Genomic DNA, 21,858 nt, shown 5'->3' on the forward strand with positions numbered 1-21,858 from the left:
CAAAGAAAATATTAAAAAGACCCATCAAAACTCAAAAAATATTAACAAAAATATAAGCCAATGACTAGCTATAGCCATAAAAAAAATAGCAACAAATACCTGTAATTTCAGGATTAGAGTGATGTATTAGGGTTAACACTATCTCTTAATTAAGAGCTGGTATTATCATCTACCTTACTCTCCATATTTTCTTTTGGAAAATGTTTGAAATGATTTATTCCAATTCACCCAGCTTTTTCAAAAGAAAATAATGCACCATCCCGCATCACTTCTCAATCAATTTGTTTTGCAAACCAAATTATAGAAATCTCCAAAGATATTGAAGAAAGGAAACTACAGAGAGTTGGAGTAAATTTCCTTGTAACTGAAATCTTGGATTGACGCCTAACAACTATTACACAAAATAACTTTACCACTAATGCCTAAATGTTTCATATATGCTAATCAACCATCCCCTCATTTGGGCTGCGATACTAGCAATTGTAGCCCTACTGCACCAAATCGCAAATAATACGACTATGAGGTGCATAAAATAAACTTGGATTCACGAACCCCTGCCGGTATGAATATTTTTTCATTTAAACTCTTTTATAATTTATAAAATTTTAAATTAATAATAGTAAAATTATATTTCAACCCTCCTAAAAATAATAATAATTTAATTTAATTTTTAAAAAATTATAAATATATAAACTATTAAAATTATGAAATTACATTCTTTTTATTATTTTTATTATTGTAACCATATCTAATTTAATTTTTGACTCTAAAAGAATTTTTTATATCGGCCTTAATAATGTCTTGGTATAGTGTATAATATATAGAGTGGAGGAGGCAGTCCACATCCAGACTGGCAAATTTAAAAAAGGTATATATATAAATAAAAGATTCCATTAAAATAACAAAGTAAAAAGCTTTACAATCATTAAACAAGCTTGGATTGAATTGTCATGTTTTGTTTTCATTATAATACAAATTAGACTTGTCTAACCTTTAAGCAACCGTCTTTTCTTTTTTATATGCATTTGGGAAATACTTCTTTTTAAGGCCCTCTATACCTTCTGAAGCAAAGACAGCTCTGCTGTTGATCAACAGGAATCATACCTCCACCTTTAGATGTGTCTATGGCTTCCAACATCGAAACTACCTCGTCCATTTCAGGTCGCTTGTCCGGGTTTGCATCCCAACATCGTTTCATTACGTTTGCAAGAGAACTAGGGCAACATCTTGGTATTTCCGGTCTCAAATTCTGCGGTTTTCATGTAAGGATAATTAGCAATTATGTAGGTAAAAGTATCATAGTGGCCTCTGTACTAGCAGTTAAATTAGATTTTGTCCAATCTATTTAAAAATAGATAAATTAGTCATTATGTATCAGATTAAAGAGCAAATTGATTTTTGTACTGTTAAAAACTAAGATGACTAGTGAAATAATTATATAGTGACAAATGGCATGTTGGGTGTACCTCATGTTAACATATAGAGACTAGTTTTTAACAGTAAAAATAAATGAAAATTTTAATAAAATGATTATTTTTTAATTTAATATGAAACAAAATGTAATTTGAATTTTAAGTTCAGAAACTTCCAAGGTACTTTTACTCTATTATGCAAGATACAAGCATGACTCAAGAATGCTCTATTATACGGAGGGAAAGAAAGGAAAGCTGACATACTTGACGAACTACAGCCGAGGTCACTTCCGAGAAACTAAGGTCAGGATATGGCATGTCACAACAATATATCTCCCACAAACAGATCCCGAAGCTGTACACATCGCATTTCCGGTTATAAGGATTGCCATTGAGAACCTGAAAAACCCTCCCATTCAATGAGTAACTCACAATCATTCACTTTCATTTTTCTTTTCATGTCTTGTATAAAAATGATAAAACTAAAACTAAAGTAACAATAACATCCATACCTCGGGAGCCATGTAACCAAGGGTTCCGGTCTCTCCGGTCATGTCATTAGGATTCGAAGCCTCAACACGTGCAACCCCGAAATCAGCAATTTTTACGGTACGTGTCTTGTCTAACAACATGTTCTCTGTCTTTACATCTCTATGGACAATCTTTTGTGAATGAAGGTAACTCAACCTGCAAATAATGGAACCCCCTTTTTAAGTCTAAAGCTCGAGAAAATTATTGTGTATTGTATTTTATTCTATTTATTTAAAAAAATGAATAAATTAATCATTACACATTAAATCAAAAAGTAAAATAATTTTTCTGTTAAAATTTCAATCCATTCTTATGGTTAAAAACCAATCCTTTCATGTCAGAATAAGATACATGTAACATACCACTTACAACTGTCAAGTTATTTCACCATCTAGACCAATTTTTAACAATAGAATTAGATGAAAATTTTAACATAATGGATTAACTTGCTCTTTGATCTAACATATAGAGACTAATTTACTTACTTTTTTGAATAAAAAGACAAAATACAATTTGACTCCTAGTACAAAGGTTCATAAAATATTTTTTTTATAAAAATAATCTCATTATAGGTTCTGATCATATTAATCCCTTCCCAATCCATAAATAGGAGGATAATACGTTTCAACGCGCTAAAACTCATGTCCTCCTACATTAACAACAAGGTCCATACCAATCAAACTAAAATTCAATTCACAATAAAACTTTTACCTAAGGCATACTATATGCTTGAGTAGTAAAAGACCAATAATACGATAAATAGAAGAACTAAAAATAGAAAATGGTATATATATATGTGTGTTAAATTACCCTCTTGCAAGATCAAGGGCAAGTTGAACAACCACTTTGAAAGCTAATTTCCTTCTCCTGTTCTTTATCAGAAAACTTTTCAAAGCACCGCCGGGAAGGTATTCCACAACAACGCAACACACACTATTTGGCAGGCCTATTTGACCATTCTCTGTTTGTATTTGTAGCCCTGATGAACCCATTGTTGCCCCTATAAACTGGAAATCATAAACCAGAATATAATTTGTACCTATCAAATATCATTCTAAGGCCAAAGACTACTGATATAGGTATAAGTATCAAATTTATACATGAACTTTGATTGAATGTAACTATACACATAAAATTTGAATGTGATTTATCTGTATATATAAAATTTTAATTTTTTATTTAATTGTACGTATTTAAAGAAATAAATACATATATTTATTTTCATATTTGATTAGTATAATTATTTGTGTATGCTATATATCAGCGTAAAATGATATTAGTTCGATAATATTATTACTGATTTGCAAAAATTGAATCAAATCAAATTTTATATATAACATTGCACCGTAGATCAAAGTTCATGTATAATTTGACATTTATCCCTGTCAATATCGTATGCAACCATATCTTAAGGTAAAAGTACCATGGCGGCTCTTGTATTAGGAGTCAAATTGCATTTTGCATCAGTTACTCAATAAATGGACACATTAATCCCTATATGTTAGAACAAAGAACAAATTAATTATTTCTGTTAAAATTTCATCTCTTTGTACTTGTAAAAATTGGCGTGGCTAATAAAATAACCAGACAATGACACGAGGCATGCCACATATATCTCATGCTGACGTACAAAGATCTATTTTTAACAATAGAAATGGATGAAAGTTTTACAGAAAGAACAATTTGCTCTTTGATCTAATATACAATGACTAATTTACCTATTTTTTAAATAAATAGATCAAAATGTAATCTGACTCCTAATACAGATTACTCCATAATATTTTTCGCCAAGATCTTAAGCAAAAAAGTCACCTTAGTAACATTGGGATGGTCAAGTTTATGCCAGACAGCAACTTCTTGTGAAAAAGCTGCCCTTAATGCGACGATCTCGGCATCTGTCCTGTGACCTTCCTCACCCCAATCAAGCAGCTTTACTGAACATGAAAAAACCCATTGTAATAAAACAAACAAGCTTGTGTATCAAAACCAATAGATCTTATGTTGGTTGGAATTACATACTTATCTCTGGTGTCCATTTAACAGTTTAATTCTATTCTTTCATTGTTTACTGCTATCTATGATGTAATAACTAAAAGCTACGATCACATGAAAGTTAAATTAAGGGTCACGGATTACATAAGACTACATTTGAAAATTAGTAATCACCATGGATGAGGATCTAAACGATTAAACCATAAAAATCATAGCAACATTGAAGCCAATGAACTAAGAAGGATCAAAGAAAAACAATGCTAAAGAAAAAGGGATTATTTTGCAATTTAGACATTTAAAAGAATAATCTGACCAGCAACATCGAGATCGTCGTAGATGCCACGATGAACCGTGCCAAAAGTACCACGAGCAATGACGGTTTTGATGATGAGTTTTGAAGGGTCGATCTCCCATTCTAGTCTTTCCCTTTTGGTGAAAGTTGTAGCCATGTTAGTGCTATTACCAGCAAGCTTGAGCTTCTCATCATTATTATCATCATGATCACCACCATGATCATCACCATCACCATCACCATCACCACCACCGTCATCTTTCTTAGTGTTGTTTTCGCTGCTCCAAACCCTGTTAAGATGCTTCTCGAGCTGTTCATCTAAGCTTTTGAGATCAATTTGATCTGCTCTAACGAACCCATCACTGTTTTCCTTCATATTACTCATTGAGACAAAAACACAAACACGTAATGATCAGTGGGAAAAAAGGGAATGAAAGAGGGAGTTTTGGTTGATAAGTGATTGAAAAAAAAAACCAGAGACTTTGCTTTTTAGTTGAAGAAGAAGAAGAAGAAGAGAAACACAGAGTTTTGTTGAGTTTCTCTTACAAAACCAAAAGCAATGATCCATGTGGGCACATGGAATTGCCTCAACACAACGTGGCTAACTGACCCACTTTGGTCTCCTCTTCTTACTTGCTCCTTCAATGTTTCAATTTCCTCCTTCACTGTTTTCTTTCTTTTTTTAATTCTTCAGTATTAATATATATTTTCTTTGGTTAAATTCTGTTTTAAGTATATGCAGTTTTTATACATTTGAGATTTTAGTCCTTCTATTTTTATTTTAAAATTTTCTACTTTTCATTTAAAAATGCATGTCTAACAGTTAATATCCTTAAAATTATTCTATTAAATATTATATTTTTTATAAAGTTAACAATAGAGTATTTTTTTTAATTTTAATAAATTTAAATCTCATCTCAAGCTAGGAAATATGTATAGCATTATTATCTTCACGAATGGGTTTTTAGAAGGAAAAAAAAACATTATACATCTCATTTATTTTTTAATATCAATTAAAACCATGTTGTAATTTTTCAATTCTGTTTATGTATTCAAAACTATATATTAAAAAAAAAAACTATTTGTCTTTGTAACTTTGTATAAAAGTTGTTACGTTAGTCCTCACAATTGTTAAGGTATTTGTCGGTCCAAATTTATAGCCAAATTTTGTCCATTTTCATTATTTAGCTCCTTGTTATAAATAGCAAGAATGTCATTACATTAGTGCCACCGATATATTTATGTATTGATTTATCCACAATGATTCGCGTGGTCATTGGACTCGCATTATTTTTCAATTGTTTATCAACAAATTACAAAAGGACATATTTAAAAGTTAATTATTTACTTGATATGATGAATTAAATCTTAAATATAATTTTTCTTTTCAATTGAGAGTTAAAATATGTTATAAATTTCTGTAAATTTTTAAATATTTAATTTTAATATTTTTATTTTTAAAAATTTAATTTTTTCTACTTTCTAATTTAAAAATTCAGGTTCAAGCATTAACATTAATGAATTTTTTTGTTAAATTTATCGGTGTTATATTTAAAAAAAACCCACTTAATTACCATGAAAATAAAAAATAATGTAATTAATATGAAGGCAAAAAAAAAAGCTAACTTGTTAATAGTTGGACTTAGATTTTTTAAATTTAAAAAGTAGAGGAATTAAATTATTGAAAAAATACAATAACTAAATTACAAAAATTTGAAAAATACAAAAACTTATGACATATTTCAACTTGGTATGTAATATTTGATAATTCTCTTGGTACAAAGCAAATGGTTAGATAATCACATCAATGATCAAATACATCAAACAATCTTTGATTTAAACGGTTAAATTCGATGTACAAAGTATAAAAATTTAGAAAAGCTTAGGAAATTCATAAAAATATTATTTTATAAATTAAAAAAATATTATTTTATAAATTACAACAACAAAATTAAATAGTTAAATTAACTTAAATTCGCTTCAAAAGATTTTTAACTGATTTTTTTTATCTAATTCGGCCTATATTTTACTGGTTCAATCCTCGTTCATTTTTATGATACTTGTTGAACCACTTTTTATCAATTCAATTCAATTAATTCAATCTGATTTAACAACGATAAAAATAACATAATTATTGGTTTTACTTGAATAAATAAAAATGGGTAAACTACATTAGTAGTCACCCAACTATGCTTTTTTTATTTTTTGGTCACACAATTATGAAAAGTTACAAAATTGTCAACTAACTATAAGAAAATTTCTTTTTTGGTCACCTAACTGTAAAAAATTACAAAATGGTCACTCAATTATTTAATTTATATTTTTTTAGTCACTAGTTAGTTAACATAGAAATGGAAACACCCAAAAAAATAATAATTGAATGACCAAAATAGATAAAATTAAATTATTAAGTGATCGTTTTGTAACTTTTCATAATTTATCAGCTATCTAAATTTTATCGAAGAAACCTAAATCTAACATAAGTGGTCCAACTGAGTTTATAATAAATATGTGGTGTGTTTGAAGGTGTGAATTTTGTGGTTTAGCATAATGGACAATGCAATGATAGACGAACTTGCGAGCCCACCACGGATAGCTTTGAGGTGGCTAAATGCTAAAATATATATGCCAATTCAAGATTAATAGATGCCGATGTGCTATGTCCTTGCAATTATGTTTCCATCCACTTGTTTTTACTACTATTCTGAATATGACCATCCATCTTGTTCTATAATTGTTGTCCCTATGGTAACTTAACTGTCCTCTTTTTTTTTTTTTTACAATTTTTGACTTATCAGTATTCATAATAATATTAAATCTTTTTTTAATATGAATAGGGTAATCTAAATTTGTAAGTAAAAGTATTATAGAAGCCTCCGTACTAAGACTCATATTGCATGTTGTCATTTTTATTTAAAATTGAACAATTTAATCTATGTACATCAAATCAAAGAGCAAATTGGTACTTCCTATTAAAAAATTTATTCATTTATATTGTTAAAAATTGACGTGGCTAACAGAATAGCCATATAGTGACACGTGACATGCCATGTGTACCTCATGTTGATATATTAAGACTAGTTTTTAATAGTAGAAATTGATAAGAGTTTTTAATAGAATAATCAATTTACTATTTGATCTAATATATAAAAACTAATTTATTTACTTTTTAAGTAAAAGAGCAAAATACAATTTAATTTCTAATTTAGAGTCATCCATCAAATTTTTACCAAAACTTGTAGTGTTTGTATTGTTGCGGAAGCGACGATAATATTAATAACAATATTATCAGAAATATTTAGATAATTATTATGCCAACAATTATACTAAGAAAATTCCCAGTTAAATTGGAGGGGTCACAATGGTCCCGCTTAAAACCCAACAACTAGACAGAACTCACTTAGATATTTATAGCAATAATAACTAAATAAATATAACCAACATAAAGCTATTAAATAAAAGCAAACAAATAAGAAATAAAATACCAGAGTTTTAACGAGGTTCGGCCAATTTAGCTTACGTCCTCGGACACTACCAAATTAATATTTCCTCTAGAAATATTACAAAGGAGAAGATTTTGGGATGATACAACCAAAGGGGGAGGGGTTCTATATATAACAAACCAAACCCCCTCCCTTTCTATCTTTTCCTAATGTGGGATATTGCCAATATTCAACAAATCTCCACCTTGGCGATATTCCACATCTTCGAACATCTTCTCATAACACTAACTTCAATAGTGTCTTCAAATTTGCAACCAATCGCCTTCTTCCCTTTTGGTAGTTGTGCCAGCTTCCACGTCTTGTTTTTCTCTAGAGATTGCATTTCCTCTTCCATTGCACCTAACCATCTATTATTCTCTAAACTCTGAATGGCTTCGGTGTAAGTGGATGGAATATTATCAACAACTGGAAGTGCATAAGCTACCATGTCAGTGAAACGAGCTGGTTTCTGAATTTCTCGTCTCTGCCTTCTGACTGCAATTGGCTCTGATTGCTGTTGAGGTTCTTGGGTAGAAACCTCTTCCTCATCTGACTCTGCATCTGCCAATGAAGAATCACTAGTGGTACCTTCTGCTGGAATTACCACACTCTGCTCAAACTCCACCTGCTGCGGAGTACACTCCACCTGCTGCGAAGTACTACTCACTCCTTCTGGATTTACCTTATTCAACATGGCAGATTCATGAAAGGTAACATCCCTACTGATTATCGTCTTCTTTGCCTCTAGACACCACAAACGATATCCCTTAACACCAGCATTGAAGCCCATGAATAGAGCCTTCTTTGCTCTTGGATCTAACTTTGATTCTTTCACATGATAATATGCAATAGAACCAAAAATGCGCAAGGTGTCATAATCAGTAGCAGGTTTTCCATACCATTTCTCCAAAGGAGTCTTGCCATTTATAGCAGATGATGGCAAATGATTGATGAGATGTTGAGCGTACGTCACAGCCTCAGTCCAAAACTTTCTATCTAATCCAGCATTAGATAACATACATCGAACTTTCTCCACAAGTGTTCGATTCATACGCTCTGCCACCCCATTCTGTTGCGGTGTTCCACCTACGGTGAAGTGCCTTACTATGCCACAATCTTGGCATATCTTCAGGAAAGGATCGCTTTTATATTCTCCACCGTTGTCTGATCGGAGAACCTTAATCTTCCTTCCTGTCTGATTTTCAACTTTAGTTTTCCACTTAAGGAAAACTTCAAGCACCTCATCTTTGTTCTTCATAGGAAACACCCAAACTCGTCTGGAAAAATCATCAATAAAGGTGACAAAATAACGTCTTCCTCCAAGTGATGGAGTCTTGGACGGTCCCCATACATCAGAATGCACATAATCCAGAATACCTTTAGTATTGTGAATCCCAGTGCCAAATTTCACCCTTCGTTGTTTTCCCAGAACACAATGCTCGCAAAATTCAAGTTTGCAAGTCTTTGTACCTTTCAATAATCCTTGCTTGGCTAGAGTTTGCAAGGATTTTTCACCAGCATGGCCCAAACGCATATGCCACAGCTGTGTTGCCTCAGCGTCCTTCTTGGTACTCGTAATTGCTGCTGCTGTTGTCCCGACCACTGTACTACCTTGGTAGTAATACAGATTGTTCTTTCTTATGCCTTTCAACATCACCAATGCTCCTGAAGTTGCTTTAAGAACTCCATCTCGTATTGTCACAACTAGGCCTTTAGATTCTAACGACCCCAAAGAGATGAGATTCTTCTTCAACTTTGGGACATATCGTACATCCCGCAAAATTCTAGTAGATCCATCATGACTCCTCAGTTTAATTGAACCTATCCCGGCTATTTTACATGTGTTATCATTACCCATGTAAACAACCCCTTCATCTAGTTTTTGAAATTCAAAGAACCATTCCCGAATAGGACACATATGATAGGAACAACCAGAATCCATGATCCACTCATCTGCATATAATGTTGAAGATGTCATACTAAGAGAAAAGTCTGACTCTGCTTCACTATTGCATTCTGCAACATTTGCATCTTGCGGAGTCTTCCCTTTTTTCTTCAATTTTGGACAATCTTTCTTCCAATGTCCTTTTTCTTTGCAAAAAGAACATTCATCTTTGGCAACAGCTCGACCTTTGGACTTTCTTCTCTTCCCCTTAGACTGACTTTTCTGACGATCTCTTGTTACCAATGCTTCCACTGCTGCTTCACTTGAACCTTTCAACTTATCCTTTCGGCGTAGTTCATAGCTATACAATGCAGCAGTTACTTCATTGAAAGTTACTTCCGACTTTCCATGAAGTAAAGTAGTTTCAAGGTACTCAAACTCCTCTGGAAGCGATCCCAACAACATTAACGCCAAGTCTTCGTCTTCAAAAGTCACATCCAAATTCAACAAATCAGCCACCAGCTGATTAAAATTGGTAATGTGCTCGTTCATCGTGGTACCAGGAACATAATTGAAACGAAACAGTCTTTTCTTCATATGCAACTTATTTTGACTGTTCTTCTTCAAGAATTTCTCCTCCAATGCTTTCCACAATTTACTTGCAGAAGTCTCTTTACTGAATGTATACTTCTGCTCTCTGGAAAGACATGATCGAATTGTACCACATGCCAATCGGTTGATGGTCTTCCATTCTTTATCATCAACCCCTTCTGGTTTTTCTTCCTCAATGGCAATATCTAGACCCTGTTGAAAGAGGGCATCTAGAAGCTCACTTTGCCACATGCCAAAATGACCTGTTCCATCAAAAATTTCCACTACAAATCTCGTATTTGCAGTTCCAATCCTCGGCAAAATGTACGAAGTGGAAGTTGTTGATATGGATGGTTTTTCTTCTGTCATTTTTGCCATAGCTTCTACTTAATAGCCACCAAATGCAGAATACCCACAAGCTTTAGGAAATGTTTCTGATGTGTAAGATCAGACTAAGCTGCAAACACAGAGCATACTACAAAACCTTGGCTCGGATACCAATTGTTGCGGAAGCGACGATAATATTAATAACAATATTATCAGAAATATTTAGATAATTATTATGCCAACAATTATACTAAGAAAATTCCCAGTTAAATTGGAGGGGTCACAATGGTCCCGCTTAAAACCCAACAACTAGACAGAACTCACTTAGATATTTATAGCAATAATAACTAAATAAATATAACCAACATAAAGCTATTAAATAAAAGCAAACAAATAAGAAATAAAATACCAGAGTTTTAACGAGGTTCGGCCAATTTAGCTTACGTCCTCGGACACTACCAAATTAATATTTCCTCTAGAAATATTACAAAGGAGAAGATTTTGGGATGATACAACCAAAGGGGGAGGGGTTCTATATATAACAAACCAAACCCCCTCCCTTTCTATCTTTTCCTAATGTGGGATATTGCCAATATTCAACATGTATATGGTAAAGAAAAATTATAATTTTGGGGAGCTAAGGCGCCTTTTAACTACAATTTGCATCAACCATTGATGAATTAATGGCCGGATGATAATACGACATTTACTGGTGGGTATGGTGGAGTGTCTCTCATTTATAGCTGTCTATTGCTGGGTGACCCCCCCCCCCACTTGGTCGGCCCGGTTGAGTTTGGGCCGGATAAAATGTTCTTTTTTTCACAAGTGGGTTTGACTCAATCGGGATTGAAATAAGATTATTTTTAAAATATCTTTACTTAAGGTTAATATTTAGTACTCCAATATTTCATTTTTTTAAAATTCACAAGTAGAGCTAAATATTGTCGTATCTCATTTTTTTATGTATATATATTTTTAATATTTTATTATATTCTATTGGATAATTCGTATGATCATAATTTTACTTGTGAAATCTAAAAAATTCACTGATAGTATATTAAATATTTTTTCTTTTTATTTAAACTTAATTATAAATTATATAAATATTAATATAAAATTATATATTTTAATTTTTTTAAATAGCAATATGAGCTTCTGGGGTTGATCAAGCTGGGCACCACCTCAAGCCTTAACTTGAACCAATCTAATCTATAAACACCTCTATTCTAATTGTATTATTGGAAAACGATAGAAAATATTTCGAGTGAAAATAAATTTGTGAAAATGAAGTGTATACACCATATATAGATTAATTAAAATAAAAAATATTTTTATACATTTGAAAAGTATGGAAATATAAAATTTAAATTTATAAATATCAAACGAGTAATTAAGTATTTCAAGCTAATCACTAAGTAAGCATATAATAAAATTTTTATTTAAAAAAAATCACAATTTACATTTATATTGCATGATATTTTATTTTAGAGATATTCATTGATGGGTGAAATTCAGGTTAGATTTATGTATGGTATTAACAATGTATACTTACGCAACTCGATTTAACTTGAAATAATTTTGAATTTTGCCTAAACTCATTTATGTAAATGATAACTCAAGTTTCTAAGTTTGTTTAGAAACACAAATATTGTTTTTTAATTAATATTATGCACATTTAATATTTACATTATATTATAAAAATATATAAAAGATAATTATAACCTATTCTATAATTAACAAAAAAAACCCAAGTAATAAACATTAGAATCAACACTCATTTTCAAGTTTAACATAATGTTTAAATTATTTTGATTTAAAAAAGAATAAAATGAAATTGGATGGATTTCAAAAAAAAAATTGAATCGAACTGAATCGAATTTCACTAATTTAGATTTATTTGATTCATTAGCTTTTAATTTTTAAAAAAATAATTTTATAGTATATTAAATTTATTTCTATTAATTCCAATATGAACTTTTTTTTATGTTATGAAAAGTAAAAACTATTTGTAAATAAAAAATAAAAATTCAAATCAGTTTTGATAATGGTGTATTTTAACTTATGAATAATAATCAAACTAATATTTATTTGGATTTGATAAGATTAAACCAAAACCAGATTAAATGTAATGCTTGGAATTAATTTTTTTTATTTGATTGTTGTTTTTATTCTATCCTAGTTCATACCCTTAAAATATATTCAGCTAATTTTACTACGTAACTGAACTGAGTTAGAGTTCGACTCAAAATTTAAAGCTTAATATTTGATTCGATTTTGGCTGACCATCAATTTTTAATTTTAAACCCGCTCGATTAAACTCATTTATTAATTAATATACTCAAACTCAAACTCGAACTTGATTAAGCTATTCGTACTTGAGCTCTTTCTAAATAATAAAAGTAAAAATGTAATTCCATATTATAATATTAAATGAAAAGCTCCATTAGGTTAATTAGTCGTTTAGATAAAATATTTTTGGTACTCAAAGTTGGCCTAATAAAGAGCTCAAGCAACTCAAGTTTGACTTGATAATTACTTAATTGTATTTTGAGTTTTTTTAAATTTAAATTTGAATAATTTGCAAGTACCAATGTCTCATTAATACTTCTAAACTTGAGCATCATGTAAAGGTATGATATCAAATCGGATCACCATGAATTTAATGGTAAAAATATCATGGAGTCCCTTATATTAAGAGTCGGATTGTATTTTACCCCTCAACTCAAAAATTAGGTAAATTAGTTATTATACATTAGATCAAAGAACAAACTAGTCTTTTTATTAAAAATTCATCTATTTCAACAATTAATTTTATTCTTATATACTAGAATGAGGTACGCATGACGCACTGCATATAATTGCTTGGTCATTCTGGCAACAACGTCAGTTTTTAACAATAGAAATGTAAGAAAATTTTAACATAAAGGATCAGTTTACTTGGTGATCTAATTTACAAGGATTAATTTAACTAATTTTTGAGTAAAAGAAGCAAAATGTAATTTGAGCATAGGGCGTGTATGGTAGTTTTACCCAAATTTAATGGGTTCGGATATATCCGAATGACTCCTTGCTTTCATGCAATTCCGTAGTGTATTATCTATAGCGATATTATCCATCCGATCCCTCTCTCCCTCCACGGTTAAAACCCAAAATTCTCGAAAAGAAAAAGAAAAAGAAAAGTCCACTGATACTATTACAGGACATAGATTCGTTGAGAATCGAAGATATCCTTTGTATCAACAATAGAAAGATGATAGTAAGCAACCATGTATGTGGTCTTGGGCAATCAATTTCAATGCCTCAGCTAAAACCCTTCTCTTATATCGATTTCTCAGCCAAGAAATCATCCAATTTCAGCTTTGTTTTGGGTTGGAATTGGAGTTTTACTGCTCAAAACAGGCCTTTTCTGAGGCACCAATCGAAGAACTCTTCTTGGCGTTGTTGCTGTAACACCACCAATAACAGCAACAATAATAACCCCAGCATCAGTCAGACCGTCAGTTCTTCTTCTGAATGGGATTGGAATCGATGGAGTCGTCATTTCTCTGAGATTGAACAAGCTGAGAGTTATACTTCTGTTCTCAAAGTAAGCCTTTTTGCTAAGTGTTCTTTATCTTGGTTTTTAATTTGTTAAATATTCGTAGTTATAGATAATTGAAGCTTACATCTTTACCTATCCATTTATCATGTTTCTATCTAGTCTTGATTTTGTTGTTTCTTGTTCAAATTGAGTCCCCTTGTTCGTTTTATCATATAAACTACTTCTAAATATTACAAAATGAAAAATTGGTAGCTTGTCCCAAAATTAGTAGCTTGAAGGAAGATAGAACTACATGCAGCTTGTGCACTTTTCTCCATTTTAACCCAAGGAAGAAGAGGAAGAGGGGATTTGAAGCTTACTCTTTAGTGAAGGTGTATAAACATGAAAGGTTTTTACAGTGAAATTTTAGACTTTTGTGTTGCTGTTAGGTGTTATACCCCACTTAGTGTCAGCAGGATAAATTGAAATGAGACTCTCAGGTGGCATTGGATATAAAACATGTAGATTATATAGTGGAAGGGGAAGAGGAGAAGAGGGGGGAGGGGGGTAAATATTTGGTGTAAAACAAGGGGAAATAGGGAGTAAATATTCAGGAAACTGCTGGTTTTCCACCTGCATATTGTAAATTACTTTATTTGCTTCTTATTTGTGGTATTCATTACTCTCCGTCTTCTTTTTCAAGTTTTCATTATTTTCATTACAAAGGCATGAAAAGAAATGCTTTTTAGCATTGAAATGCTACAAGTGGTAAACTTTTTGCTTATGAGTATAGTGCGTGAATTATTAGAATATACGTTATCTAATTTGCCTTTAACTTTGGTTTGTTTGCACTTTCGGTTTGTACTTTACAATTAAATTGCATTTGGTACTTCATATATTTTTACATGTAACCATACATGTTACATGTATTGTTATATATATAAGAATCCTTCTCTTTTTTCCTGATTGAATACTCCACCTTGTAGTTCCAACTTGAGGATGCAATTGATAAGGAAGACTTTGAAGAAGCTGCAAAGTTAAAGTTGGCTATTGCAGAGGTTTCTTCAAAAGACAGTGTAGCTGAAATCATGTCTCAGTTGAAGGTAAGAGATTGTAAGCCTCTCAAATAAACAGTGTGCTGTTATGCTTTGGCATTTACTGGAATCTGTTGTTTATCTGCAGAGTGCCATAGATGAAGAGCGGTACCATGATGCTTCACGGTTGTCTAGACTTACAGGAAGTGGACTGGTAATTTCTTTGGTTGCTACTTACTCTTGGGCTGTGTTCCTTACAGTGAATAAATGGCCTCCACTGAAAATAGTCAAGTAACACATCAGCACCATAGCTGCCTGTTTTTCTAGTATTGAGTAGCTCATGGTTTGGGTTCTACCATTGTTCTTTTTCCCAGCAATCTTCCTTTCTTGTCACTGGTGCACTGCTTTTATAAAGACAAACAATAGACTGTGAACCTAAAGCTCAGAGATATTTAGGTTCTTGAGAAAAATATTTTATGAATGAACATAATAGTAACTTGCTAGCATCGTATAACTGTTGGAAAGATGTTCCCCCTTTAATATTTAAAGCAATCACTGAAATGAAAATTTAACATTTGTAAGAGTGAATGACGGTAACGATAACTAGATGATGATATTTTAAATGAATAGCAGGGAATTATGAGTTTCTTTTTATCAAGGGGCCTTGCATAAGTATAAAATGTTCCAGTATTCCCACTTTTTGGTAATTTTTACCTCAAATGATAGGGAACTTAAAATTTGAAGCTCAGCTCCCTATAAATCTTTACTGGTAAGTTGTATGGATTTTAATATGCTTTTTTAAGCTATATGGTCAAATAGATTCCATAAGAACGCATTTCTTGAGATATGTTTTTTCCCCCTAATGGAGTCAATTCTTTGCATTGTCTGTTTATTGCTACATTGGACTCAGCAGAGCTACATTGAACTGCTAACCAGATTAGAAAACCGGACCTTTAGAAGATCACTTTCTCTTTCTCTGTGGTGTTAATTTGATGTTATTTTATTTCTGTTGGGCAGGTGGGTTGGTGGGTAGGCTACTCCAAGGACTCTGACGATCCATTTGGCAGATTAGTACGCATAACACCTGGTGTAGGTAGATTTGTTGCTAGGAGTTACAGTCCAAGGTGAGAAAAATCCCTCCACAACTAAGGTTCTTTCTACTGTAAATTATTGATAATTATTTACTACTGATTGCTTGCAGACAGTTGGTCAGTGCGTCACCTGGAATTCCATTATTTGAGATTTTTGTGGTGAAAGAAGATGAAGAAACATATCTTATGCAGGTAAAGTAGTAATGTGCCTTAATTTATTATTATTTTTTGTTTGGGGTGGGGGGCATAAATTGATTCTAAATTATGACATCTTCAAAATTTGATGAATTCAGAGTATTTAATGATACCATGAGTCATGAGTGCAGTTAAATGCTGTGTATGGTTTGTTTGCTTTGTTTGGCTTTTTGCTGATTGATATGAGTTGAAATACTTTGGCACCATGCCTTAATGGCATCAACTAGTACGACCACGTTTGGAGAGATCTTGAGTCTTAGATATGTGGAACCTCTTCAAGAGAGATTTGGGTTAATCCACTTTGACTCTGGAATTCCATTAGGTTGGTTAAGCAGCTGCTAGGTTATCGATCATAGTTCATAACTTCCTTTCTGATCCAATCATAGTACAGAAGGGTCTACAGATTGATAAGATAAACAGAAAAATGAAGGCCTTGCTAGTTAGAATCAGTCTTTTTTTTGGGTAAAGTAGAGAATGAACAGAAAGAAAGAAAGAGAGCATGTTTTCCATGCCTAGGAAGATATTGGTACAACAGTGACTCAAGGACCTTTCAGTTATAGTTCATGGTTAGATATACTGTTCTTAAGTGTTTATCTAAGCACTTAATTGGGGCTTCCTTTGTGTGTTTTGCTTGTCATCTTTTTCACGAACACCATATCTGAATTGCTTTTGGATAAGTGCTTTGCTGCATGCTGCCTTCTCTGTTTCGCATCATGAAACAGCTCTGGGTGTGTTTGTTCAGTAACTGAGCCTCGCTGCAGTACGATAAATTTTTTGGATTCTATAATTTGGTCCATGGAATCTTGAAATTCTGGATTAAATATTTTGGGTGGTAAATCTGCCTGAACATGGCTATTCTTAGACGTGTAATATTATTCCTGTTATGTATCTATTTGCATGCATATAACTGTATCTATTTGCATGCCTGAACATGATATTTTCATTTTATATAACTGTAAGTTGGTTTCTGCATGCATATACACATGTTATGTATCTATTTGCATGTTAGTCTTCGGCATCTCTTAACCAGTGTGTGATGTATATCTCCTGTAAAGTGATCTAAAGTCTTCTAATACAATCTGTTTCAGGTAGTTTATTTGCAGCGTGCTAAAGGAAGTTCTATGAATAGTACCAGCTCACCTTCCAGGCCTACAAAAACCCCATCCACTTCCGAAGTTGAGAATGCATCTGTTATAGATGTTCAAGGAAATGAAGCTAAAACAGAAAGAAGTGATGAGAAGGGAATAAATATTGAGGGAGCAACCGAGGAAGGGATAAAAAGTGTGATAAATTTTCTTAAAAATAAAATTCCTGGATTAAAAGTCAAAGTCATGAATGTTGATGTTTCTGAGGACATAATGGTTAATGATTCTGTGGAGCAACTGATACAGGAAGATGATGAAGAAACATCATCCACTGAGAATTCTGAAGATGAAGCTAATGATTTGGAAGAGATTCAGCCTGATGGAGTTGCTATGGGGGAGGGTGGCAATCCTGCAGATGACAGAAATGATTTGGATATGAAGCTTTTCATTGGTGGGCTTGTTCATAAAAATGAAGACGCTGCTACTAAGGATGAGTATATTCGTCTTCCAGCTGATATAAAGGACTTGGAGAGAGATTCTTTTCTGCTACATGTTCCCAAGAGGAATTTAGATAGTGATACCGGAGAAAGTAAAGCATCCAAGGTGAAAATAGCAGCCATTGCAGCTCAAGGTGTTTCTGAGCTTATGCCTCCAGATGTTGCCAAGGCATTTTGGAGTTCAGATAAGGCTTCTTCTAAGGTGAGATTTAATTCAATAATACATCAACATGTTCTCGTGTTACCAAAGTCTTTTTTTTGTTGGGTTAAGCATAAGATAACTGAAGCACTTCCAGATGTTTGATTCTAAGAACTCTTTCAACTTATAAAAACCGGACATCCTCTTCCTTTTGTGGGTTGGATGACAATAAATTATCTGTAGTTACCATGCTCCCTGTTGGGTGCAATTGAAGTGCCGAGTAGCTGCTTTATTACCAGGTTGTGCCATTTCAGAAATAGAAGGAAATGCGGATTTTGAGTTGTAATAGTGGATGCTGTGCATAGGTTGACGTTTTTTTATAACCGAGTTTGATAATTAGCTGACCAAATGTTAATGCTATTTTAGGTTTCTAGAGATGTGCGTGAAATTGTCAAACTTGCTGTTAGTCAGGCACAGAAGCGGAGCAGGTTATCTGAGTATACAAAATTCAACCGAATTAGCAGTGACAATGGCAATTTAGACCCATTTGAGGGTGAGTATTCTTATGATATCTTTTTATTTTCTCTCCCCATACCAAGCATCATCTATTGATACCACTGATTGAAATGTAGGCCTCTATGTTGGTGCATTTGGTCCTTATGGAACTGAAATAGTTCAGCTAAGGCGTAAATATGGTCGCTGGAGCGATGCAGATGATGAATCTTTAGATGTTGAGTTCTTTGAATATGTTGAAGCTGTGAAGCTAACCGGAGATCTCAATGTTCCGGCTGGCCAGGTTTTTTTTCATTTTATTGTATCTTAGATAAATCTATTGATAGTTGTATTTCTAGCATGTGAGCAATCGGTATGCCTTTTACATCTTTAGGTTACTTTTCGTGCCAAAATTGGAAGGGAAAGCCGGCTCTCAAACCGTGGGTTGTATCCAGATGAGTTAGGAGTGGTAATTACTCTCTTTTGTCTCTATCTGTTTGTATGCTTCGATTACTATCTGAGGGGCATTACCAGTACTGCACATTACCTGTGATTTCATGACTGTGGAAATGAGCAGGTCCTATTAACCTGGAAGTCCCATTTAGTAATTTACAAATGTTGAAAACCGAGAAGATCAATAATTTACTAATGGGAACTTTAAAGCTGCATGAAATGAAATAAATAGATTGTCATCCTATGACCATGAAAACCTACTTACCAGAAAATTTTCGATTAATTCAATCCATCTATTGGACGTTTTCAGTAAACCATTAAGCATGCTCTAATGCTCATACAGACCAAGGCATGAACCTTGTTATTGAATTCTTTCATTTTCTTCCCTAGGTTGCATTATGAGAAGCAATGCTATCTGATATATTGTGTTCAATATGAACAATGTATTGAATTTGGAGTAAGATTTGCCTGAAATATCTCTACTATCTCATTCATTTGACTTTATTTAGAACCTCGTATTGAGTACGTTAATTCATACTTTTGAGACTTCTAATTGATGGGAAAAACTCTAAAATATAGGTTGCATGTTACAAAGGTCAGGGAAGAATAGCAGAATTTGGTTTCCGTAACCCGCGATGGGTCGATGGTGAACTTCTCCAACTTAATGGCAAGGTAATAAAATATTCAGAACTTTATGCTAATAATATGATGTGACTTGCAACTTAAAATTATTTTGTTGAGTTTTCAAAACTATATGAACTGAAGGAAAATCCCTTGTGGATGGTCATATGCAGGGCATTGGACCCTATGTCAAAGGAGCTGATCTAGGTTTCCTTTACATTGTGCCCGAGCAAAGTTTCCTTGTGCTATTCAACCGTTTAATATTACCAGATTGAAATTAGTCTATTACTGATTTTGATCTCCCTTTGACACAACTAGAGATAAAGAAAGAACCTGACGATGAGGACCTATTTTGTGTACGATATTCGATGACAATGTCAGTCTTATATTAAGCCTTGTGTTTTATGCCTGTTCCTTTCTAACCATCGCCCCACACTTTTGATGTTGTATATCAATTTTGTTGATTGATCAAATAAAACTAATAAGGTAATATGTTATCTTCTTCCTAGGTCATTATATTCTTTGGAAACATTTTGTATGGTTCTCTATGCTTCCTTTTATTCTTATGAGCTTCATTAACACCTGAACATTGGCATGATAATCAGATCAGCAATGATAAAATGATGCATTGTCTGATTATTTTGTTAAGTATGCCAATTTGTAGCAGAAATGTTTGATTTGTTCATTGATTTAACGTATGAGGACTATTTTGTCCATTTTTTAAGTAGAGGATGCAAAACGTAATTTAACTCTTAATTTAGGGGTCTTCATGGTATTTTTACTTGCAAGACGCATATTTCAATAAAATCACTCATAATTTATTCTTGCTAGCTCATGCATTTTTTTGGCTGCTTATCAACAAATCATTGATGCATGATGGGGGGGGGAGGGAGGTCCAAGTGTTTGCAGTCACTGCTCATCCGCATGCTTAAACCAAACAATTATCCATGCTAGGTGGATTACAAATGTATATATATTGTGATACCAAAAGTGCTTTCAGAAAAGCAGAAACTGATGGGGTTCTCTTTTTGTTGTGTGTTAACAAGTGAAAAGCATTGGATTATTTGAAAGTCTAATGATGTGAGAGATAAAATGAAAAAGAGGGGAAGGATGCTTTACTTGTCTCTTTTTAATTATTTTTCGTTCTTTTTGGGTATATTCTTTATGAAAAACCTAGGGGAGGGGCTACTTGTGGAATACAGGTGTCTGATCAATTACATGTCAGTCCATTTTTTTTTTTTGCTTAAACCTAACCTGACATGTACGTATGGTTAAAGCAGTGTTATTAGACAGTTGAACTTTCGCTGTACACAAGGTTATTATGCAATTAATTCTGAAAGTGGTTTTGCATGTTTGTTTATTTATACATGGCAAATTCAGCTATTAGTCCTTATACTATGTGCAAGTAGTGTATTAAGTCCTTGCATTCTAATTTGATCATTTTTAGTTTTTATACTTTTAAAATTTTAAATTTTCAATCCTAACTTAAATGGTAGTCATTAAATTTTATTAATTTTAAAATATTATACGGCTAACATATTATCATTTGTGTAATGTTATACCAACTTGTTAATGTATATTAACAGTTTATGTATAGTTCAAGTCTAACAGCATAATTCAACTTAATGAATTTAACTACTATTTTTTGGTTCAAGCTTGAAAATATTGACCAAATAAAAGTACATGTATAAAATTCACTAATTTATTATTAGTCCAAGGACTAATACGAAAATTTGACCTTTTATTCAAGAGTGTAGGAGGGAATCTTTGTTAGGATGAATGGAGATGGTGCTTTGCCTTTTTATCACAAAGCATAAGCATAGCCCACTCCTAAAGAAACCCAAAAGATGAAAAAGAAAAGAAAGAGCTTTACTTTTGTAAAGTCTCTCGACGAATTTGATATTGCTAAGTAATTGAATTCTCTTTTCCACCTGCATCAAAAAATGGACCCTCCTTCATTTTAATATTATATTTTTATTTTTATTCTCAAAAATTATAATTTCTTTTTAAGAAAAAGTATTAAATATTATTAAAATAATACTAATAATGCCATCTCATTCTTTTCTTTTATAGTAAAGTCACAAATTCCAAACCCAAAAATCTTATCAATTAAGTACTATTTATTCAACTTTTGATTAATTAAAAGAATTGAGGAATAAAAAATTAGGTAAATTACACTCAATGTCATTAGACTGTTAGTATATTTATATTTTAGTCAT

At 32.4% G+C, this 21,858-nt stretch overlaps 2 protein-coding genes across 3 annotated transcripts; one reads left to right on the top strand and one right to left on the bottom strand.

Moving 5' to 3' along the window:
* Window positions 1-913: 913 nt before the first annotated feature.
* On the bottom strand, window positions 914-4,722 carry LOC107939304 (serine/threonine-protein kinase HT1-like). Its single transcript, NM_001327427.1, is given in 6 exon segments — window positions 914-1,249; window positions 1,677-1,811; window positions 1,925-2,099; window positions 2,754-2,950; window positions 3,756-3,877; window positions 4,249-4,722. Coding segments are annotated over 6 exon segments (1,191 nt in total). The 5' UTR covers window positions 4,604-4,722; the 3' UTR covers window positions 914-1,042.
* Window positions 4,723-13,574: 8,852 nt separating this feature from the next.
* Window positions 13,575-20,136, top strand: LOC107939784 (protein EXECUTER 2, chloroplastic). Of its 2 annotated transcripts, none has more exons than XM_016873156.2 (11): window positions 13,575-14,098; window positions 15,019-15,135; window positions 15,215-15,280; window positions 16,084-16,190; window positions 16,268-16,349; window positions 17,441-18,136; window positions 18,500-18,626; window positions 18,706-18,869; window positions 18,960-19,034; window positions 19,598-19,690; window positions 19,813-20,136. In XM_016873156.2, the coding sequence occupies exons 1-11, from the start codon at window positions 13,763-13,765 to the stop codon at window positions 19,912-19,914; spliced, it is 1,965 nt and encodes a 654-aa protein (XP_016728645.2). In that variant the 5' UTR covers window positions 13,575-13,762; the 3' UTR covers window positions 19,915-20,136. The 2 variants fall into 2 exon arrangements, 1 of the variants encoding a protein (XP_016728645.2); XR_005922023.1 differs by lacking the exon at window positions 19,813-20,136 and adding an exon at window positions 19,409-19,475 and having other exon boundaries at window positions 13,587-14,098; window positions 19,598-19,691.
* Window positions 20,137-21,858: the final 1,722 nt, after the last annotated feature.

This window comes from Gossypium hirsutum, chromosome D12, assembly GCF_007990345.1.
Source record: "Gossypium hirsutum isolate 1008001.06 chromosome D12, Gossypium_hirsutum_v2.1, whole genome shotgun sequence".
NCBI classification, from domain to species: Eukaryota; Viridiplantae; Streptophyta; class Magnoliopsida; order Malvales; family Malvaceae; genus Gossypium; species Gossypium hirsutum.

What these genes read in the sequence shown, in the direction of transcription:
- LOC107939784 (XM_016873156.2), top strand. Translation starts at nt 13,763, where the DNA reads ATGATAGTAAGCAACCATGTATGTGGTCTTGGGCAATCAATTTCAATG. An exon ending in CAATTTAGACCCATTTGAGG is followed by an intron (nt 18,627 to 18,705) that starts GTGAGTATTCTT and finishes ATTGAAATGTAG; the next exon opens with GCCTCTATGTTGGTGCATTT. An exon ending in TCAATGTTCCGGCTGGCCAG is followed by an intron (nt 18,870 to 18,959) that starts GTTTTTTTTCAT and finishes TTACATCTTTAG; the next exon opens with GTTACTTTTCGTGCCAAAAT.